Raw genomic sequence first — 18,214 nt, 5'->3', positions numbered from 1 at the left:
AGGCAGGGGTGAGGGGGTGGAAGAGAGCACACGCTTGTGGAAGCACAGAAGGCAAAGAATAAGAATTAGTAAGCTTGTAAATGACACAAAGATTGGGCAGGCACTGAGTGAGGAAAAAGATTGCAGGTTAAGTTAGCGGCAGACAGAACATAACTGCAAGTGAGACACGATACACTTTGGAGGAAGTAAAAAAATAAGAGAGCACTCAATGAATGGCAGAACACTAGGAAGCTCAGAGGAATAGAAGGATCGTTAGGTGACTGACTGTCCACAGATCCCTGAAGGCAAGACAAGTTAAAAGTATGGTTAAAAAAGCCGTATGGGACACTTGCCTTTATAAGCATGGCACACATTTAAGGAATTTATACTGGAAACAAAAAGAGATTGCTAGAAATTGCTAGCCTCGGGCAACTGTCTGTGTGGAGTTTGCACATTTTCCCTGTGTCTGCGTGGGTTTCCTCCGGGTGCTCCGGTTTCCTCCCAAAGATTCGCAGATTATGTGAATTGGCCATGCTAAACTGCCCGTAGTGTTAGGTGCATTAGTCAGGGGTAAATATAGGGGAATGGGTCTGGGTGGGTTGCTCTTCGGAGGGTCAGTTTGGACTTGTTGGGCCGAAAGGCCTGCGCCCACACCGTAGGGAATCTAATCTAATACATAAGCACTCGGCCACCAGAGTTCTCTGTGGCAAGGACTTCCAAAGACTCAAACGTAAAGAAATTGATCTCCATCTTAAATTGGCACACCTTAATTCTGAGACTATGCCCTCTGGTCCTTGACTCCCAAGAATGGTAAACACACTCTCAGCATTTTTCCTGTCAAAACCCTTAAGAATTGTTTCAAAGGGATAACCGTCCATATTTTTAAAAATTCCAATAAATAGAGTCCCAGCCTGCTAGGCATTTCCTTAAAGGCAATCTCTCCAATACTGGGGATCATTCTATGAACCTTCGCTGAATTCCTCCAATGAAATAATACCTTCCCTTAAATAAGGATACTCTTTCACCCAACATGCTATAAAAGAATATGGAACACATCAACCTATTAGCATAATTTGAGAGAGGTGATGGCCTGGTGAAATGGTCGCTGAACAGTTAATCCAGACACCCAGATAACGCTCTGAGGACCCAGATTCAAACCCCACCACAGCAGATGATAGAATTTGAATTCAATGAAAATCTCAAACTAAGAATCGAATGACAACCAAGAATGAATTGCCAACTGTCTGGTTCACTAACGCCCACGAGGGAAGGAAACTGCCATCCATACCTTGTCTGGTCTACATGTGATTCCAGACCCACAGCAATGTCAATGATGCTTAACTACCCTTTGGGCAATTACGAATGGGTAATAAACGCTGGCCAAACCAGTAAAGTCCAATTCCCATGAATGAAGAAAAAAATCAAATCAAGAGTTATACTAATCTGGAAAGATTGAATACACCGTACAAGGTTGAGAGGTGACTTGATAAAATTGTATTTAAGAATACCGAATTGAAACAAATAACAGATGTATTTCAAGATAAACTGGTTAAGATAGGGAAAATAAACGATAAAGTTCTGATTTTAGATTTAAAAACATGGCAGTTTGTGGGACGCTGACATCGGGCATAAAGATCAAGACTGAATCTGATGTGTAAAGACATTGTTTCACTGTAGATTCTACATAATTCTAGCAAAATGTTCAATTGGTAAAACTGCATGGAACTTATCATGCAGATGATCTCCAAATTGTTGTGAAACAATTGTACACATAATAGAGATGTCTTACATTTAGAATAGATGAGTCACTACTTTCCAGCCCTTGTACAAGTAACACTGCAAAGCTGTCAGTCTGTGGAAGGCCAGATTTACTTCTCATTTTCATCACATCAATATCCATGGCACACAGACGTTCCTCAATACTCTGAAAAAACACAGAAGAACATAGCACAGTCACCCTTGTATAGTGCCACAAATTTCTTTCTGCACAGTGCAGCTGTAATTCTGTTTACACTGAAAAGCTAAATAGTGTTTTTGGAACCCTGACTCTGCAATTTGCGATAAATAATCCTTCTTGGTTTAAGATGCTTTGAATTAACAAAGTAAGTAATAGAGCAAAGTTCTAATTTGTACTAATCAAAAAAATCAGATTTGAATGTTCATTTCTCACTAAACCTCCAAACCTTGTAATTTACTTTACAGATGGATTAAAATTCTGCTGCAGTCTCAAATTAGACAGAAAAGTATAATTTTAGATTCGTTTTGAATTTCAGATTGAACCAGGCACTTATATAAATCCACGCTAACACACTTCCAAGCAAAAAAAAAGACTGACACCATGTTTTTAAGGTATAGTTCTACAAAGATGATTGATATAACAAAGGGAATCGAAACTATCAGTGAACACTTGGACAGGTATCAGTACCTCATTTTCGGTGTCCTTCCTCCTCTTATCTTCACTTTTTCTTGATTTGGTCAATGCAGGCTTGATGCTTGTACTATGTCCAGGGATACCAGGTGCTAACACCTCAACTCCAGAAGTTACAATTGGAGTTTTAACCTACAAGATAAAATAGGCTATTAGTTCATTGTGAACCTGGTAGGACAGTTTCTGCACAGCTAATGATCTTACAACCTATATATACCCAATAAAACCACATACCGCTTCAGGTAACTAGTCAGAAGTACACATTTTCTACACACAATTTAGGTTGTTTTCAGGATTTTCTTTTGCTTGACTAAATATAATAAACATCTCAATTCTCATATTTAATCACCAGTTTAACTTCTTGTCACCACAGGAAAGTGGAAAGATTTTTTTTACTGGAAAGGAATATAAAAAAGCTGTCACCAGCTAGAATGCACCACAATTCTTCAGAAAATTATCTTCATTTGCAAATGCTTCGAAGCACTAAAAACATTTTACTAAACAAATAACGACTGAAGAATTAAGCAGACATTTCGGGTGACGACCTCTTGCTTACCTTTGTTACAGCTGTTTCCGTTGAGATTGCCACCGTCATTTGTATGTCTCTTACCAGACAAATGTGGGATTCGGTGGTGTTTAACATCTGAAATGAGAACCAACAGCCATCACTAATTCAATCACAACCATGGGTTTGTAACAGAGAATCATTCAACAGGAGAAATTTGCTAAAAACTTGTTGCAGAGCATGGGGTAACTTTAAGCACTATTGAGAAGAGTGGCTGGGGACCAATTCTAATAGTCAAGGCAGACTGAGCTTGCAAAGGATGAGGTAAGACTGATAAATTGAACTGCATTTACTTCAATGCAAGAGGCCTGACAGGTAAGGCAGATAAACGGATATTCTCCTGAACTCTTCTTCCAAAGCTATTTCATGTCCCCTTTTTGCCCTCTTGGTTTCGCTCTTGCATTTATTCCTGCCTTTATACTCTTCCAGCTGTCACTCGATCCCAGCTGTCTATACCTGATATTTGCTATTGTTTTCCTGACCAGAGCCTCAATTTCTCTAGTCATCTAGCGTTCCTTGCACCTACCAGTCTTGCCCTTCACACTAACAGGAACATGTGTCTCTGAACTCTCGTTACCACATTTTTCAAGACCTCCCATTCTCAACTGTCCTATTACCTGTGAATAGCCTCCCACAATCAACCTTTGAAAGTTCCTGTCTAGTATCAAAATTGGCCTTACTCCAATTTAGAACCTTAACTGTTTGATCAATTTAATCTTTTTCCACAACTATCTTAAAACTAATACAATTATGATCAATTGCCCCAAAATGTTCCCCCACCAGCACCTCCGTCACATGCCATGCCTTATTTCCCAACAGGTCAAGTATTGTTCCTTCTCTAGCAGATATTCCACATTGAATAAGAGTTTTCTTGTTCGCACTTAAATTCCTCCCCATCCAAGCCCTTAACAATATGGTAGTCACAGTATGTTTGGAAAGTTAAAATCTCCTACCATTACACCCTATTTTTCTTAGAAATATGAGATCTCCTTACAAATTTGCTTCTCAATTTCATGCTGACCATTGGGCAGCCTATATTACAAATCGTTTATTTTTACATTCCACTCATAACATCAGTGGATGATCTCCCAGGAATATCAGTTGTAATCTTCTCCTTAACCAAAAATGACACTCCCCCTTCTCTTGCCTCCCTTTCAATCCTTCCTATAGCATCTACATCCAGGAACATTAAGCTGCCAGGTCTGTCCATCCTTGATGACCCTTAAACAAACAAACCTCAAAGCCACTCCAGGCTATAATACTTGGACACTGTTCACAATCATTGCTTAGTCCAAGCATCTTACATTTGGGAGGAACGACATTTGATTCATCCAAAATCTGAAGAGAGGTTTCGAGGCAAATTAAAATATAGATAAATAGTTGGATACTTGAGCAACTATATTCAAGTTCCCACCTACTGCGTACCAGAGTTAGATTGTAAACACATTTCAGGATTTTACAACCAGCTAAACAAGATATATTCTCATCTGCACAAAAAACCTAGAAGGCTGACAGATACAAGTTCGTGAACATTCCAGTATGCTCTAACTTGGTCACCCTTAAAACAAATCCAATGACAATGGAAACTACTACTTCAATTGCCATTCATAGAATCAGAGTCATACATCATAAAAACAGACCCCTCGGACCAACCACTCCATGCTGAACGTGATCCCAAACTAAACTGGTCCCACCTGCCTGATCCTAGCCCATATCCCTTCAAATCTTTCTTATTTATGTATTTATCTAAATATCTTTTAAATATTCTAATTGTACCCAAATCCACCTCATGAAGTTCATTCCACATGCAAACCATCCTGTGCAAAAAAATTTGCCTTATATCTTTTTAACATCCTTTTCCTCTCACCTTAAAAATGTGTCCCCAGTCTCGAAACCCCCATCCTAGGAAAAGACAATTACCATCAACTTGATATATACCCCTCATTATTTTAGATCCTTCTATAAAATCACCTCTCAACCTCCTACACTCCAGTGAAAAAAGTCCCAGCCTATCCAGTCTCCTTTATGACCCAAACTTTCCAAATCCAGCATCATCCTGGGAAATTCTTTCTGAACCCTCTCCAGCTTAATATCCTTCCTATAACTGGGCGACCAGAACTGGACACGGTATTCCAGAAGAGACCTCACCAACGCCCTGTACAACCTCAACATGATTTCCCAACTCCCATATTCAAAGGGCTGAGCAATGAAGGCAAGTGTGCCAAATGTCTTTTTAACCACCCTGTCTATATGTGATGCAAACTTCAAAGACGTACCACGAGGTCCCCCTGTTCTACAATGATATCCAAAGCCCTATCCCTTGTTTGTTGTACAAAAATGCTATACTTCACATTAATCTCGACTGAACTCCATTTTTCAGCCCATTGACCCATATGATCAATGTAATCTTAGGAAATTTCCATCATTTGCAGAACAACCTTCTGAGCATAACTTGACATTTTTTTTTACTCAGTATTGACATTCATACTGATGGAACTACCACATTATACAGGTAGCCCCTCTGGTTTTCTGCTCGGTTACCCATGTTATTACAAACATCCAAGATGCAATCAGCAGGGATTTTGTCTTGTCTTATCACTTACCACTCTTTCTATAATTGGTTGGAGAACACTGTTGTATGCTATCAATATTGATTGCCGGTCAGTGCAGAACATGGCTGCCAGAATAGGAACAGGTCTTGTATCAGTGCCTCTTCCTGAAGTTGCTATCTGTACTATGCATGTTGGCAGGAGAGGCTTTTTGCAGTAACTATTGAAAATGAACACACAACCATTAGATGACTAGAGAAATAAACTGTTTTAGAAACAGGTCAAAACTCAGAAGCCATTCACAATCTGTTAGGGGAAACAAAGTTAACATTTCAGGGCAAGTTTCTTTCACCAGGATTCAATTAGTGTCTCCAAACCAGAAGTGTTAACTTTGTTTCTCACCATGGTATGCTGTCAGACCTGGTGGCATTTTCCAGTTTTATTTTTATTTCAGATTTCTGGCAGCTGCAGTATTTATTACACAAGTTCAAAACATCTTTAAGATAGTTTTGAGAAGATTTGTAGCTCAGGTTGAGGTTTTGGATGTAGGTTTGCTCGCTGGGCTGAAAGGTTCATTTCCAGACGTTTTGTTACCTTACTAGGTAACATCTTCAGTGGGCCTCAGGCGAAACAATGCTGAAACTTCCTGCTTTCTATTTATATGTTTGGGTTTCTTTGGGTCAGTGATGTCATTTCCTTTGGTGATGTTATTTCCTGTGAAGTCACTTCCTGTTCCTTTTCTCAGGGGGTGGTAACTCTATGTGTTTGTTCATAAGAGTTCCGGTTGGAATGCCATGCTTCTAGGAATTCTCATGCATGTCTTTGTTTGGCTTGTCTGAGGATGGATGTATTGTCCCAGTTGAAGTGGTGTCCTTCCTTATCCGTGAGGATACTAGAGAGAGAGGGTCATGTCTTTTTGTGGCTAGCTGGTGTTATGTATCCTGGTGGCTAGTTTTCTGCCTGTTTGTCCAATGTATTGTTTGTTACAGTCCTTGCACAGTATTTTATAAATGACGTTAGTTTTGCTCATTGTCTGTATAGGGTCTTTCAAGTTCATTAGCTGCTGTTTTAGTGTGTTGGTGGGTTTGTGGGCTACCATGATGCCAAGGGGTCTGAGTAGTCTGGCAGTCATTTCCGAGATGTCTTTGACATAGGGGAGAGTGGCTAGGGTTTCTGGACGAGTTTTGTCTGCTTGTTTGGGTTTGTTGCTGAGAAATCGGTGGACTGTGTTCATTGGGTACCCATTCTTTTTGCACACACGGTATAAAGAAATCCAAACATATAAAGAGAAAGCAGGAAATTTCAGCATTGCTTCGCATGAGGTCCACTGAAGATGTTACCTAGTAAGGTAATGAAACATCTGGAAATGAACTTTTCAGCTCAGCGAGCAAACCTATATCCAAAATCTTTAAGATATTCAAGTCAGGCAAGCTGAGTTTCACCCACAGTAAGCCTAGTCAGCAATAAATCCATTCATGATAGCAGTAACATTATTTGAAGCACCAAAGAGGAAAGGGTTTCACTTCCTCATCTCAACCAGTCAAAATCAACACACTTCAGTTTCAAAAATATTCAGTTGGCTTTGTATTCAAGAGAACTCATTAGAGGTTTTCTGACCTTTTGAATTTCAGGAGAACCTAGACAAGTATTTGAAGGAGAAGAGAAATGGAGGCTCTAACAGTAGATTTACATGTGGAGCAATGGGAAGCAGCTTATCTGGAGCATAAATACTGGTACGGATGAGTTAGGTTCAACCAACCTGTCTCTCTGCCATATACCTCATGCAAATGCATTTGATTATCAAAAATAGAAAAGAGAACATTAAGCTGTTTGGGTACAATCCCAACTCTTACCCGTTTAAAATATGTTCAAACAGGTACAACTGTCCATCCCGGCAAACAACCGCCAACTTCACTGGCTGAAGAACAAAAAACAATTTTCTTGCAATTTATCAGTGATAAGGAAAATGTACAAACATGCATTATTAAAGTAGATTCACTGGAACTTAGGAGTAGTAATCTCATAAAAGCCCATAAAATTCTAACAGGACTAGTCAGAGTAACCACAGGAAGGATGTTCCTGATGACTGGCGTCCAGAACCAGGGGTCATAATCAAAGGATAGAGTAGGCTATTTAGAACTGAGATAAGGAGAAATTTCTTCATCCAAAATATCGTTAGTCTGTAGAATTGTCTCCTACATTGTGGTTGAGACCAAAACATTGAATGTTGTCAAAGAGTTAGAATAGTTCTTAGAGGTAAAGGGATCAAAAGAGATGGGAAGTGGGAACAGGGTATTGAATTTAATGATTAGCCATGATCAATTTGAATTGCAGAGCAGGGTCAAGCTGAATGGCCTCCTCCTACCTGTATTCTTAGTTTCAATTTGTTGATGATTCCCACCTCTACCACATTTTTAGACAGTGAGTTCCTGATACTCACAACTCTCTGGGTGAACTTATTTTCCCTCCTTACCTTAAAACTGTGCCCCGGTTAATGATTCTGCGACTTAGGGAAAAGATTCGCCCTAAATATGCACCTCAGAACCTTGAACAACCCAAAAGGATTTCCAACCCCTTCAGCCTTCTCATCTAAGGAAAAGAGACAAGGTCTACTTCGCCTCTTTTCACTTCAGCCCAGGCAACATCCCGGTGAATCTCTTCTGCACTCTCTCCAATGTAATCACGTTTCCTCTAGTGTGGTGACTAGTACTGCACATAGTGGCCCAATAAATGTGAAATACAGCTCTATGATAATCTCCTTAGTATTCAATGCCTTAACTAACAAAGGCAAGCATCCCATGTGCCTTTTTGATTTGACAGACTACATTATCTGAATAAATCTAATGATTCAGTCTCAACCGAGCTCTGCGGTTAAGAACTGCACAAATTTACAATTCTCAGAAGGTATTTTAAAAGAGAGATGCCATTACTCAAATTATGCCCTGTTATATTAGAGTCTTCTGTCAGGGGAAATGACCTATCCACACATACCTACGAATTAAGTATTTTAATAATGTCACCTCTCATTCTAAACTCCAATGAGTACAAACAATAATCTACCCTCAGGTGACCCCTCCATAGATACAAGCCTAATGAATTTTCTCTGGACTGTTTCCAATGCCTGTATATCATTCCATAAATAAGAAAACCAAGACTACTCTCAGTATTCCAGCTGTAGTTTTATCAAGACTTCCCTGCATTTATACTTTATTTCCTTTTAAATAAATGCCAACATTAAACATGTCTACTCTATCACCGCTAAATTTGGATGCTCACTTAAGATTTATGAACAAGGATTCCCAGCACTCTGCAGTCTTTCTCCATTTAAATAATATTCAGCTCCTTTATTCTTCCTGTCCAGCACAGGACATTACATTTCTCCATATTATGTTCCATCCCTCAAGTTTCTGCCCCTTGCCTAAGCTTTCCAATAATTCCTTAGCAGACGCTCATCCTCCAAACAGGCCTCCCCATCTGTTCACGTTATCCACACTTGGCTGTAGCATAATGACTTCCGTCATCCAGGTCAAACATGTAAATTGTAAGTAACAATGGCCCCAGCACTAATCTCCATGGCACATTATTAGCAACAAGTTGCCATGCCAAAAATGCTTCCCAACTCTCAACTGTGTTTTACTAGTGAAAAAATCTTCTACCAATGTTAATATACTACTTGCAACGCCATGGGTTCTTAACCTATTAAGTACCCCAACATGTGGCACCTTCCAAACGTCTTCTGAAAATCCAAATATATTTCATCCACTGACTCCCCTTTATCTATCCTGTTCATTAATTCCTAATTCTGTTAAACTGGTTTGGCATGGTTTCTTCTTATCCAAAATTACCTTAAAGCTTGTTGAACTATGGTAAAAGTCTGAAAAATCCCAAGCATGTCAAAAGCATATTCCAAAGATTATCTGGTGTAGTTGCCCGAACAGTTGAGCTTATCAAGTCAAGAGTTGCTGTCTAAGCAGATCAAATTCAGCCCTAGACTAATCCAAGCTAAAATTTTACAATATTATTAATCTATTCATGGGGTGTGACTGCCACATCATTTAAACCCATCCCTAATTCATTGATAATGCAGTGATGAGCTGCCATCCTGAAGTACTGCGGTCCAAGTGGTAAAGTACCCTACAACAGTATCATTAAACACAATGACTTTCGAAATTTTGAAGCACCACAGAATGGCAATGTATTTCAAGTTTGGAATATGTTAAATTTATTGGAAACAATCAGGTTGCTGCTTTCATCCTTTTAAGAAATCACGATCACAAGGTTGGGAGGTACTGAGATAGAAGGAATGGGGTGGGTTGTTGCAGTGGATCTGTAGAAGGCACTCATTGCTGCCGTGTTGCAAAATGGTGAGGGCGCAAAAAGTCAAATCTTTGCCTTTAATAGTGTAAATCCAATTATTGTTGCAATTATATTCATCTAGGAAAGTGGAGAGTACTCTAACACATAACTTACTTATGCTTTTAGTTGGTGGAAGGATCTGGGAATTTAGGGATGCCTACAGAAGATAACAAGTGATCTCAATTCATTTAGACTAAGAAGTGGAAGAATTAAAAAAAAAGAAAATCAATCTGGCTTCTGTCAAACAACAAAATGGCAAAAACCTGGTGTAATCATTTAGCCATGCATAAAGCAGTACTCAAACAAAGTCTTCACAATGCGAGGACCTATACCCTTACAAGACCAATATATTATAAATTGAACCATGTGCACACTTTTGGCTTGACAAGCTGTTCATAAACATTCCATTCTGCATGTTGTGCACCCAAGGAAGGTTGCACTTTTCTTATAAAAAGAAGGGGACTTTAATATTTTACTACCTTCCTTTTTTCTTACAAATTAACCAGTTTATGGGATCCAAAATTACAAATTAAAAATATCAAAACAAAACAGATGTTCCACTTACATCTTCTCGGTCTCCTGAACTGGTCAGATCCACGTATGTGGGTTCCTCTGTCAGCGTGAAGGAGAGCACAGCATTTTTATCTTTCCCATCCGATCGCACCTGCCTGTTAAGGACAGTAGTAATTTACCAAGTGACTACCTCAAAACATTTCAGAGAGGAAGGTCACAGGATACAGTCAGACGTTCTCCACAGAAGTTGCCAGTAATATAAAAAAAATGAATAATTACAGAAACCAGATTAATTATGGCCCTGCAAAGTACTATTGTAAAAGAAATCATGATTCTTTTCAATAAAAGCAAAATACAGAAGGTGCTGGAAATCAAATTAAAAACAAATGAAGAGACTGCTCTGAACAGTCTTTAGACTTTGAACATTAACTCTTCCTGTCTCCAGAGATGGTGCTAGACCTGAGTTCCTCCATTGTTTTCTTGAAACTAGACAACGAGAAAAATCTTAGCTTTCATGACATTCCCTCGTTGACAATTAGGAGGTGGAAGTTCTTAAAAATTTATTCTCAGAAGCCTAAAAATATTAGCACATCCACATATATTGACTAACTGAATGGTGAACCAAGGAGGACACATCCTCAGAGGTGAACTACGTGACAAGCAACTGAAACTATGCTTGGAATAGACCAGTTAGTGGAGGCAGGCAAGTGTCTGAAGGGCTTAAGTGAATTGTACAGATTTCCCGAAAAGCCAGACACTTCATAAAGTGTGGAAACAAACCATTCGTCCCATCGAGTCCACACCGACCATCCCACCCACCTACCCAATCCTTGTAACCCCGCATTTCTCATGGAAAATCTACCTAGCCTACACATCCCTGGTCACTATTGTCAATTTAACATGGCCCATCCACGTAACTTGCACATCTTTGGACTATGGGAGGAAACTGGAGTACCCGGAGGAAACACACACAGACATGGGGGAGAACATGCAAAGTCCAGAAGTGAACCCAGGTCCATGATGCTGAGGGTCAGCAGTGCTAACCACTAAGCTACTATGCCTCCCCTTTTATATAACATTTTTTCCCCCATGTGCTAGCTCATCCATTATCACATTTATCAAATTACATTTCAGAACATAATGTCTGGGCCATCTATACCACTTAAGATGCAGGTTCAGATCAACTACTATTGTCTTGCCATTCAACTAGGTTTCAATGCAGGACCTAGAAGGTGTACATCAACTTCTGGATTACAGGCCTAGGTATTCACAAAGAAATCAACATATTTCAATCAAAGAGTAAGGATAATAATCTGCAATTAACACACTCAGACCTGGATCTGTCAAAATGTAAATTTTCAAGTCCCAACATATACATGAGGAAAACAACTAGCATGTCTGGAAACCTCTACACAACAAGACAATTTATCCCATCTGCAGCAACACTTTATTATTGCAATAGACCTTGTACACTTCACCATAACATCTGGAATTATATTATGGATTGCAGCAAATATTATATTAAGGTGAGAGACAGTTCTAAAACAAAAAGATAATGAAATGGACCAGATGCTACAAGCAGACTTGACTCATCAAGACTTGGTAATAGTCACAGACCATGTGCTTGCAGCCAACTAACAGAACTTAATTTGGAAAGAGATTTCTGAGTATAATGGTTAAGTGAATGGTTAAGTAAATGGTTTAATTCTATTTATAGCAAATAATGTGTACATATTTTCAGATTAAGTTCAAATCCAATAGTTCAAATATTTACAATGAATATCCCATACAAGAGTTTACGAATCCCCTCCCATAAGAACTGCAAAGAGAGCCAAAGTATTTCCATTAAATTTTTGTTTATAAATAAATGTCCATGCATACGGACATTAGTTGTACATTAAATTCATTAAAACAATCACATCAAAAATGAAAGCTCTAGCTCTATGTACAAACTTATTCAATTTCTCTTGTTTTTTCCACAGTCCAGGAAAGAACACTTACTAGCGTAACTTAGTAGCAGGATGTGAGCAAATATTTATTAAAAATTACTCATCTGCAGAAGCAAATACCATGGGCCACCCTGCTTAAAATGCCACCAGGAACAATATTCATTAGCATTCGAAGTCATAGCATTCCACAAAAAATGATCTCTTGTGCCATCAGCTGCATTGGATGCCCCACTGGACACGTGAATGATTTGACCATTCTGATTTCATCCCAGGTCTCAGCAAACAGTTTTCACAGGGTTGCTAATGTCAGAACCTATATTTTGACTTGGTGAATGTCTTTTCTTGTTTGATCATCCAGCCATTACATTGTTTTAAATCTCATACTGTCTTTGACGTTTTTGTTCAGAAAGACATCCAATGGTTAAACCAGACTGGTTAGACCACTAAGAATTACTTCAATACCACCGTTTTGCAAATTAACTGAATCAACATCATTGACAAATTATGGTCCTGCAATGTAACAAATTAGAAGATTTGTAATCCCGTGGTCAGGAGATCCAAAATGTCTGCAGCTATACCTTCAAGCCATCTTAATTATTCATGCTTGATTCATGCCAGATACCTTTTGGTGTTCTGGAAGGGTTTTCTTTTGAATGTTACCATTAGCTGGCCTGGTTGTCATATGAGTACAATGAGGAATCATTTTTTATCATATAGTGCTGTCGTTATGGACACTTTTTTCCAACTTTACTCACAGTTTAATTAGCAGACGTGTCAAAAATCATAAGAGTCTCATCCATGTTCCTAATCTAGGTTAATCTGTATCATTCCTTTTGTTGATGTTTGATTAACTGCTGTGAATCTTTGTGAAATTTCAGTTTTTTGTCACAGTACAAAATTTTTTCTCTTCATAAACCTAGCTTTGAAATCCGCAATGCATATTTTGCTTAAGGACAAAGATTCGAACAGATCCCCAAGAAATTGAATCCATTCTGATGATTTCCATTTACATACTTTGTCTTCCAACAGAGTCTACAACAGGCTTTCCTCTGTTTATGCACTTATTTTTGGGCACCTGGTGAAATTATGTAGGGTTTCCTCCAACGTCTAATGTCTTTCCCAGATACTTTGACTTATTTATCTGCTGCACATTTACTTGTTCGCTCTGCTTTCTCAATATTTTGAAGTTAGAGCTGGGCCATGTAAATGTACCTATTGTTCCTTCTAGATAGCATGCTGCTATATGACAGGGTGATGTGTACCGGTAAGATGGTGGTCTTGACACAGGATACTGCAACAGCACATAATGACATGCGCAGACAAAAGGAACTGAACAGCCACCTTCAATGCTTTTCAATTACTGTATCAAGTAGGGATGCACCAGGGCAAGTGGGTGTCGAGTGCAAAGAATTTTGATATTTTTGGCTGAGAAGCCAGGGTGGACCTACACATAAGGTATAAGAAAGAAGAATGATTTTCTTCATTCCAAAAGTCAGGGATCAAATTTTATGACATCAACCATTATTCATATGTATACGGTATATCTAATCAAACCGCAAGATAAAGGCACATCTCATCGAATATTAGGGACCGGTCCAAGGATAGCTCCAGACTTCCTGATTTTACAACTCTAACAGGTGTTGATCAATGAATACTTTAAGCCATTTAATACAATCAGGAACCAGTATTATATATGATCACTTTGTCAAAGTTTAATACTGAAGCATTTGACTGGTGGAGGGAATGTAATCCAGACAAAACATTTAGATGTTTAACCAACTTATGTATCACTCAGTCTACCAATGAAAGGGTGCACTGATAGTTGTGAACCCTGGATAACTTGAAAGGGTCAACTTATAACTCCAAGATAAACAGGTCTCCAAATTGGAAACTATTAATTGGATAATACATCAAGCAATTCTCAACAGAATAAAACAGGTGGATCTCTAGCCTACACTGACGAATAAAACAGATGGTTCAATATCTCTGGTATTCACGGAGTCATATTACACAATTAAAATATTAGGTAACAATCATATGAAGAGAGCTGGTGGGTGTAAAAATGAATATCTTACCAAACATTAAGGAGCCGGTCATGTACAGCTCCAGATAGGAAATACAAGCCCGTTATCCCATCAAATGGCTGACTGTCGTTAGGGGGTCGTATTGTGGCAAACGCAAGTGAGGAGACTGTTGTTGCGTGGCCAGTAAATTTCTATAGAGGAGAGAACATTGAACAAAGTTTAACTATACTCACTCATTAAAGACTGATCTCATCCTATTTATTTTAACAGAACTTATGGAATTTAAAATAGGTGTACTAATTAAGACTTCACAACACAAGTATGAACATTATGCGGCCGGTTCTAGATTTTAGGCTGATCCTCCCCCAGTACTCTCAATGGCTGACTGAATGGTGGGAAATGCAGTACCACAGGAAGCTCAAGCCAATCCTAAATCGTCACATGCCATTTCAGTGCTGAGCTACCATAACACAACCTCCAACCCCAAAGATACATTAAGATCAAGTAGTTCAAACCAGGCAGCCAATGATCCTGTGGCAAAGTCAATACATTTTAAAGCTACAGCCACACGACACAAAAATAACGTAAACTATGTCCTGCAACATTCTTTTTAAAGTTGTAATCGATTCTGTTAAAATTTCATGCTAAAACGATATTTGGCCCAAAGCCACTAACACTTAATCAAGTACATGTCATTACTATCATGAACTTTATCTAATCTTATTCAAAATATCCATCAATCTATTTCTGGCACATTAATGTGATTTCATCAATACAACTCCAAACAACAAAAACAAAATCAAGGAATATTTCTTTTTCCATAATTGTTAAGCCACCATTCTGAGTGTCACCCAGTCTTCATATACAATTTTCTACTCGTGATAGGCAACCACCTCAGAAATAAGTTTTAAATGCCTATTTGCTAACAAGAGGATTAAAACTGTAGCCTTGCTTAAAATGCGTTAAATTTAGACTAACAATTTCACAGCGTACGATTTTGAACAAATTATAGAAATCGCAAAAGCATTACACTGTGCACAGACGCTGGTGGAGATAGAACAATGTAGCTAGGAGGAAACTTAAGACCATAAGAAATAGGAACAGGATTAGTCTGCTCAGCCCCTTGGGCCTGCTGCATCATTCAATGGGATGATAGCTGATCTGATATTCCTCATAAATAAGCATAAGGACTCTACCCCCCCCAGCTCTTTGTGGGAAGGAAGTCCAAAGTTTTCAACCCTCAAAAGAAGAAATTCCTCACCCAGTCTTAAATTGGCACCCCTTTATTCTGAGAGCATGCCCTATTGCCCTAGACTCTCCCATGTGGGGAAGTACCCTCTCAGTATTCACTCTGTCAAGCCACTTAAGTACTGAATGTGCATGTATTTGGAAAGGCAAGGACTGATTAGGAATAGTCAGCGTAGCTTTGTAAGTAGGAAACCTTGTCTCACAAACGTGATAGTTTTCTTTTGAAAAAATAACAGAGGATTGAGGAGGGCAGAGCATTAGACGTGATCTATATGGACTTCAGTAAGGCACTCGACAAAATCCTTCATGGGAAACTGGTGAGCAAGGTTACATTTCTTGGAATACAGGGAAAACCAGCCATTTGGATTCAGAACTGGCACAAAGGTAGAAGACAGAAGGTGATGGAGGAGGGATGTTTTTCAAACTGGAGGCCCGTGACCAGTGGAGTGCCACAAGGATTGGTGCTGGGTTCACTACTTTTCTTCATTTATATAAATTATTTGGTTAAGAACCTAGGAGGAAAAGTTAGGTTTGCAGATGACACCAAAATTGGAGGTGTAGTGGACAGCAAAGGAGGTTACCTCATTACAACAGGATCATCATCAGATGGGCCAATAGGCTGAGAAGTGGCAGATGGCGTTCAATTTAGATAAATATGAGTGCTGCATTTTGGGATAGAACATCTTAGCAGGACTTATACACTTAATGGTAAGCTCCAAAGGAATGTTGCTGAACAGACACACCACGGAGTGCAGGTTCATAGCTCCTTGATATTAGCATTGCAGGTTAATAGGATAGTGAAGACGGCTTATGATATGCATTCCTTTATTGGTCAGAGTATGAGTACAGGAGTTGAGAGGTCATGTTGCAGCTGTACAGAACATTGGTTAGGCCTCTGTTGGAATATTGCGTGCAATTCTGGTCTCCTTCCTATCAGAAAGATGTTCTGAAACTTGAAAGGGTTCAGAAAAGATTTACGAGGATGTTGCCAGGGTTGGAGGATCTGAGCTGCAGGGAGAGGCTGAACAGGCTGGGGCTGTTTTCTCTGGAGCGTCAGAGGCTGAGAGGGGACCTCATAGAGGTTTACAAAATCATGAGGGGCATGGATAGGATAAATAGACAAAGTCTTTTCCCTGGGGTCGGGGAGTCCAGAACTAGAGGGCATAGGTTTAGGGTGAGAGGGGAAAGATATAAAAGAGACCTAAGGGGCAACTTTTTCACGTGTATGGAATGAACTGCCAGAGGATGCAGTGGAGGCTGGTACAACTGCAACATTTAAGAGGCATTTGGTATATGAATAGGAAGGGTTTGGAGGGATATGGGCCAGGTGCTGGCAGGTGGAACTAGATTGGGTTGGGATATCTGGTCGGCATGGACGGATTGGACCGAAGGGTCTGTTTCCATGCTGTACATCTCTATGACTCTAAGTGGAGGAGGCTGGTACAATTGCAAAATTTAAAAGGCATCTGGATGGGTATATGAATAGGAAGGGCTTGGAGGGATATGGGTCGGGTGCTGGCAGTTGGGACTAGATTGGGGTGAGATATCTGGTCAGCATGGACGAGTTGGACTGAAAGGTCCATTTCCGTGGTGTACATCTCTATGGCTCTATGATAATGAGATCACCTAACATTCTTCTAGCTACATTGTCCTATCTCTTCTAGCCTTTGCTCTATACTATTATCCTAGTGAAACTTCCCTGAGCTGCCTCCAATGTAGTTGTTTCTTTTCATGTATAAAGACAACCAAAACTGCTTACAGCATTCCAAATGTCGTCGCCTCACCAGCACCTTGTACAGTTGCACACAGTCTCTCCTACTGCAATTTCCTTGAAATATGGGCTAATATTTCATTAGCTTTTGTAATTACCTACTGCACCTGAGTGCTAGCTTTCTGTGTTTCATGCATGAGTATGCCCAAGCCTCTTTGCATTGAAACTTCCTGCAGTTTTTGTCTGTTTATATAACCTTAGTCTTTTGCTCTCTTTCAAAATGAACAACTTCACACTTTCCCATATTATACTCCATTTGCCAACTTTTCATCCACTTACTTAACCCATCAATACTTCTCTGCAAGCTGTTTGCCTCCCTCTTGCAATTTGCCTTTCCACCTATAATGCAACTTGCTGTTTAGGAAACAAAATAAAGAGAATTAAACCTGTAGCAGGCTATATAAAGAGATTTGATAGTGAATTTGATAAAATTGTTTTCTAAAGTTGGAAAGGACAAGGAATCAACTTGAAGCCATACTAAGAACAAAAACATTTTTTCAACATGGCTGTTGCAGTAATGTTTCAACACAGACAGTGACTGGAGGGAGGAATCTTTTAAAGGCACAATGGATTAAAATTTGAAGTAAAGACCCAAAACATCTTCAGCGGTTTCATCATAAGGTCAGAAGTGGGGATGTTCGCCACTGACTGCATAATGTTCAACATTATCCGCAACTTCTCAGATACTGAAGTAGACCATGCCCAAATGTAGCAGAATTTGGATAACAAAAATCTTAAGAGTCAGAGAATCAGAGTCACACAGTATAGAAACAGACCTCACATTGCAAAAACTAGTCCCACCTGCCATGCTTGGCCCATATCCTTCCAAACC

General features: G+C 39.3%; 1 protein-coding gene across 1 annotated transcript in view; it reads right to left on the bottom strand.

The window, feature by feature from the left end:
• The window catches only part of wdr43 (WD repeat domain 43), a 58,964-nt gene that overhangs the window by 21,584 nt on the left and 19,166 nt on the right, over positions 1-18,214 (bottom strand). Inside the window, exons 5-11 of the mRNA XM_072551374.1 lie at positions 14,415-14,554; positions 10,443-10,545; positions 7,375-7,439; positions 5,576-5,741; positions 2,964-3,050; positions 2,405-2,539; positions 1,769-1,903 (exon numbers count right to left, since the gene is read on the bottom strand). Of these exons, the coding sequence (XP_072407475.1) occupies positions 1,769-1,903; positions 2,405-2,539; positions 2,964-3,050; positions 5,576-5,741; positions 7,375-7,439; positions 10,443-10,545; positions 14,415-14,554 (831 nt within the window). The remainder of the gene's footprint in view (positions 1-1,768; positions 1,904-2,404; positions 2,540-2,963; positions 3,051-5,575; positions 5,742-7,374; positions 7,440-10,442; positions 10,546-14,414; positions 14,555-18,214) is intronic.

Source organism: Chiloscyllium punctatum, chromosome 3, assembly GCF_047496795.1.
Source record: "Chiloscyllium punctatum isolate Juve2018m chromosome 3, sChiPun1.3, whole genome shotgun sequence".
In the NCBI taxonomy this organism is placed as follows: domain Eukaryota; kingdom Metazoa; phylum Chordata; class Chondrichthyes; order Orectolobiformes; family Hemiscylliidae; genus Chiloscyllium; species Chiloscyllium punctatum.
This window is presented reverse-complemented; position numbering and strand designations above follow the sequence as displayed.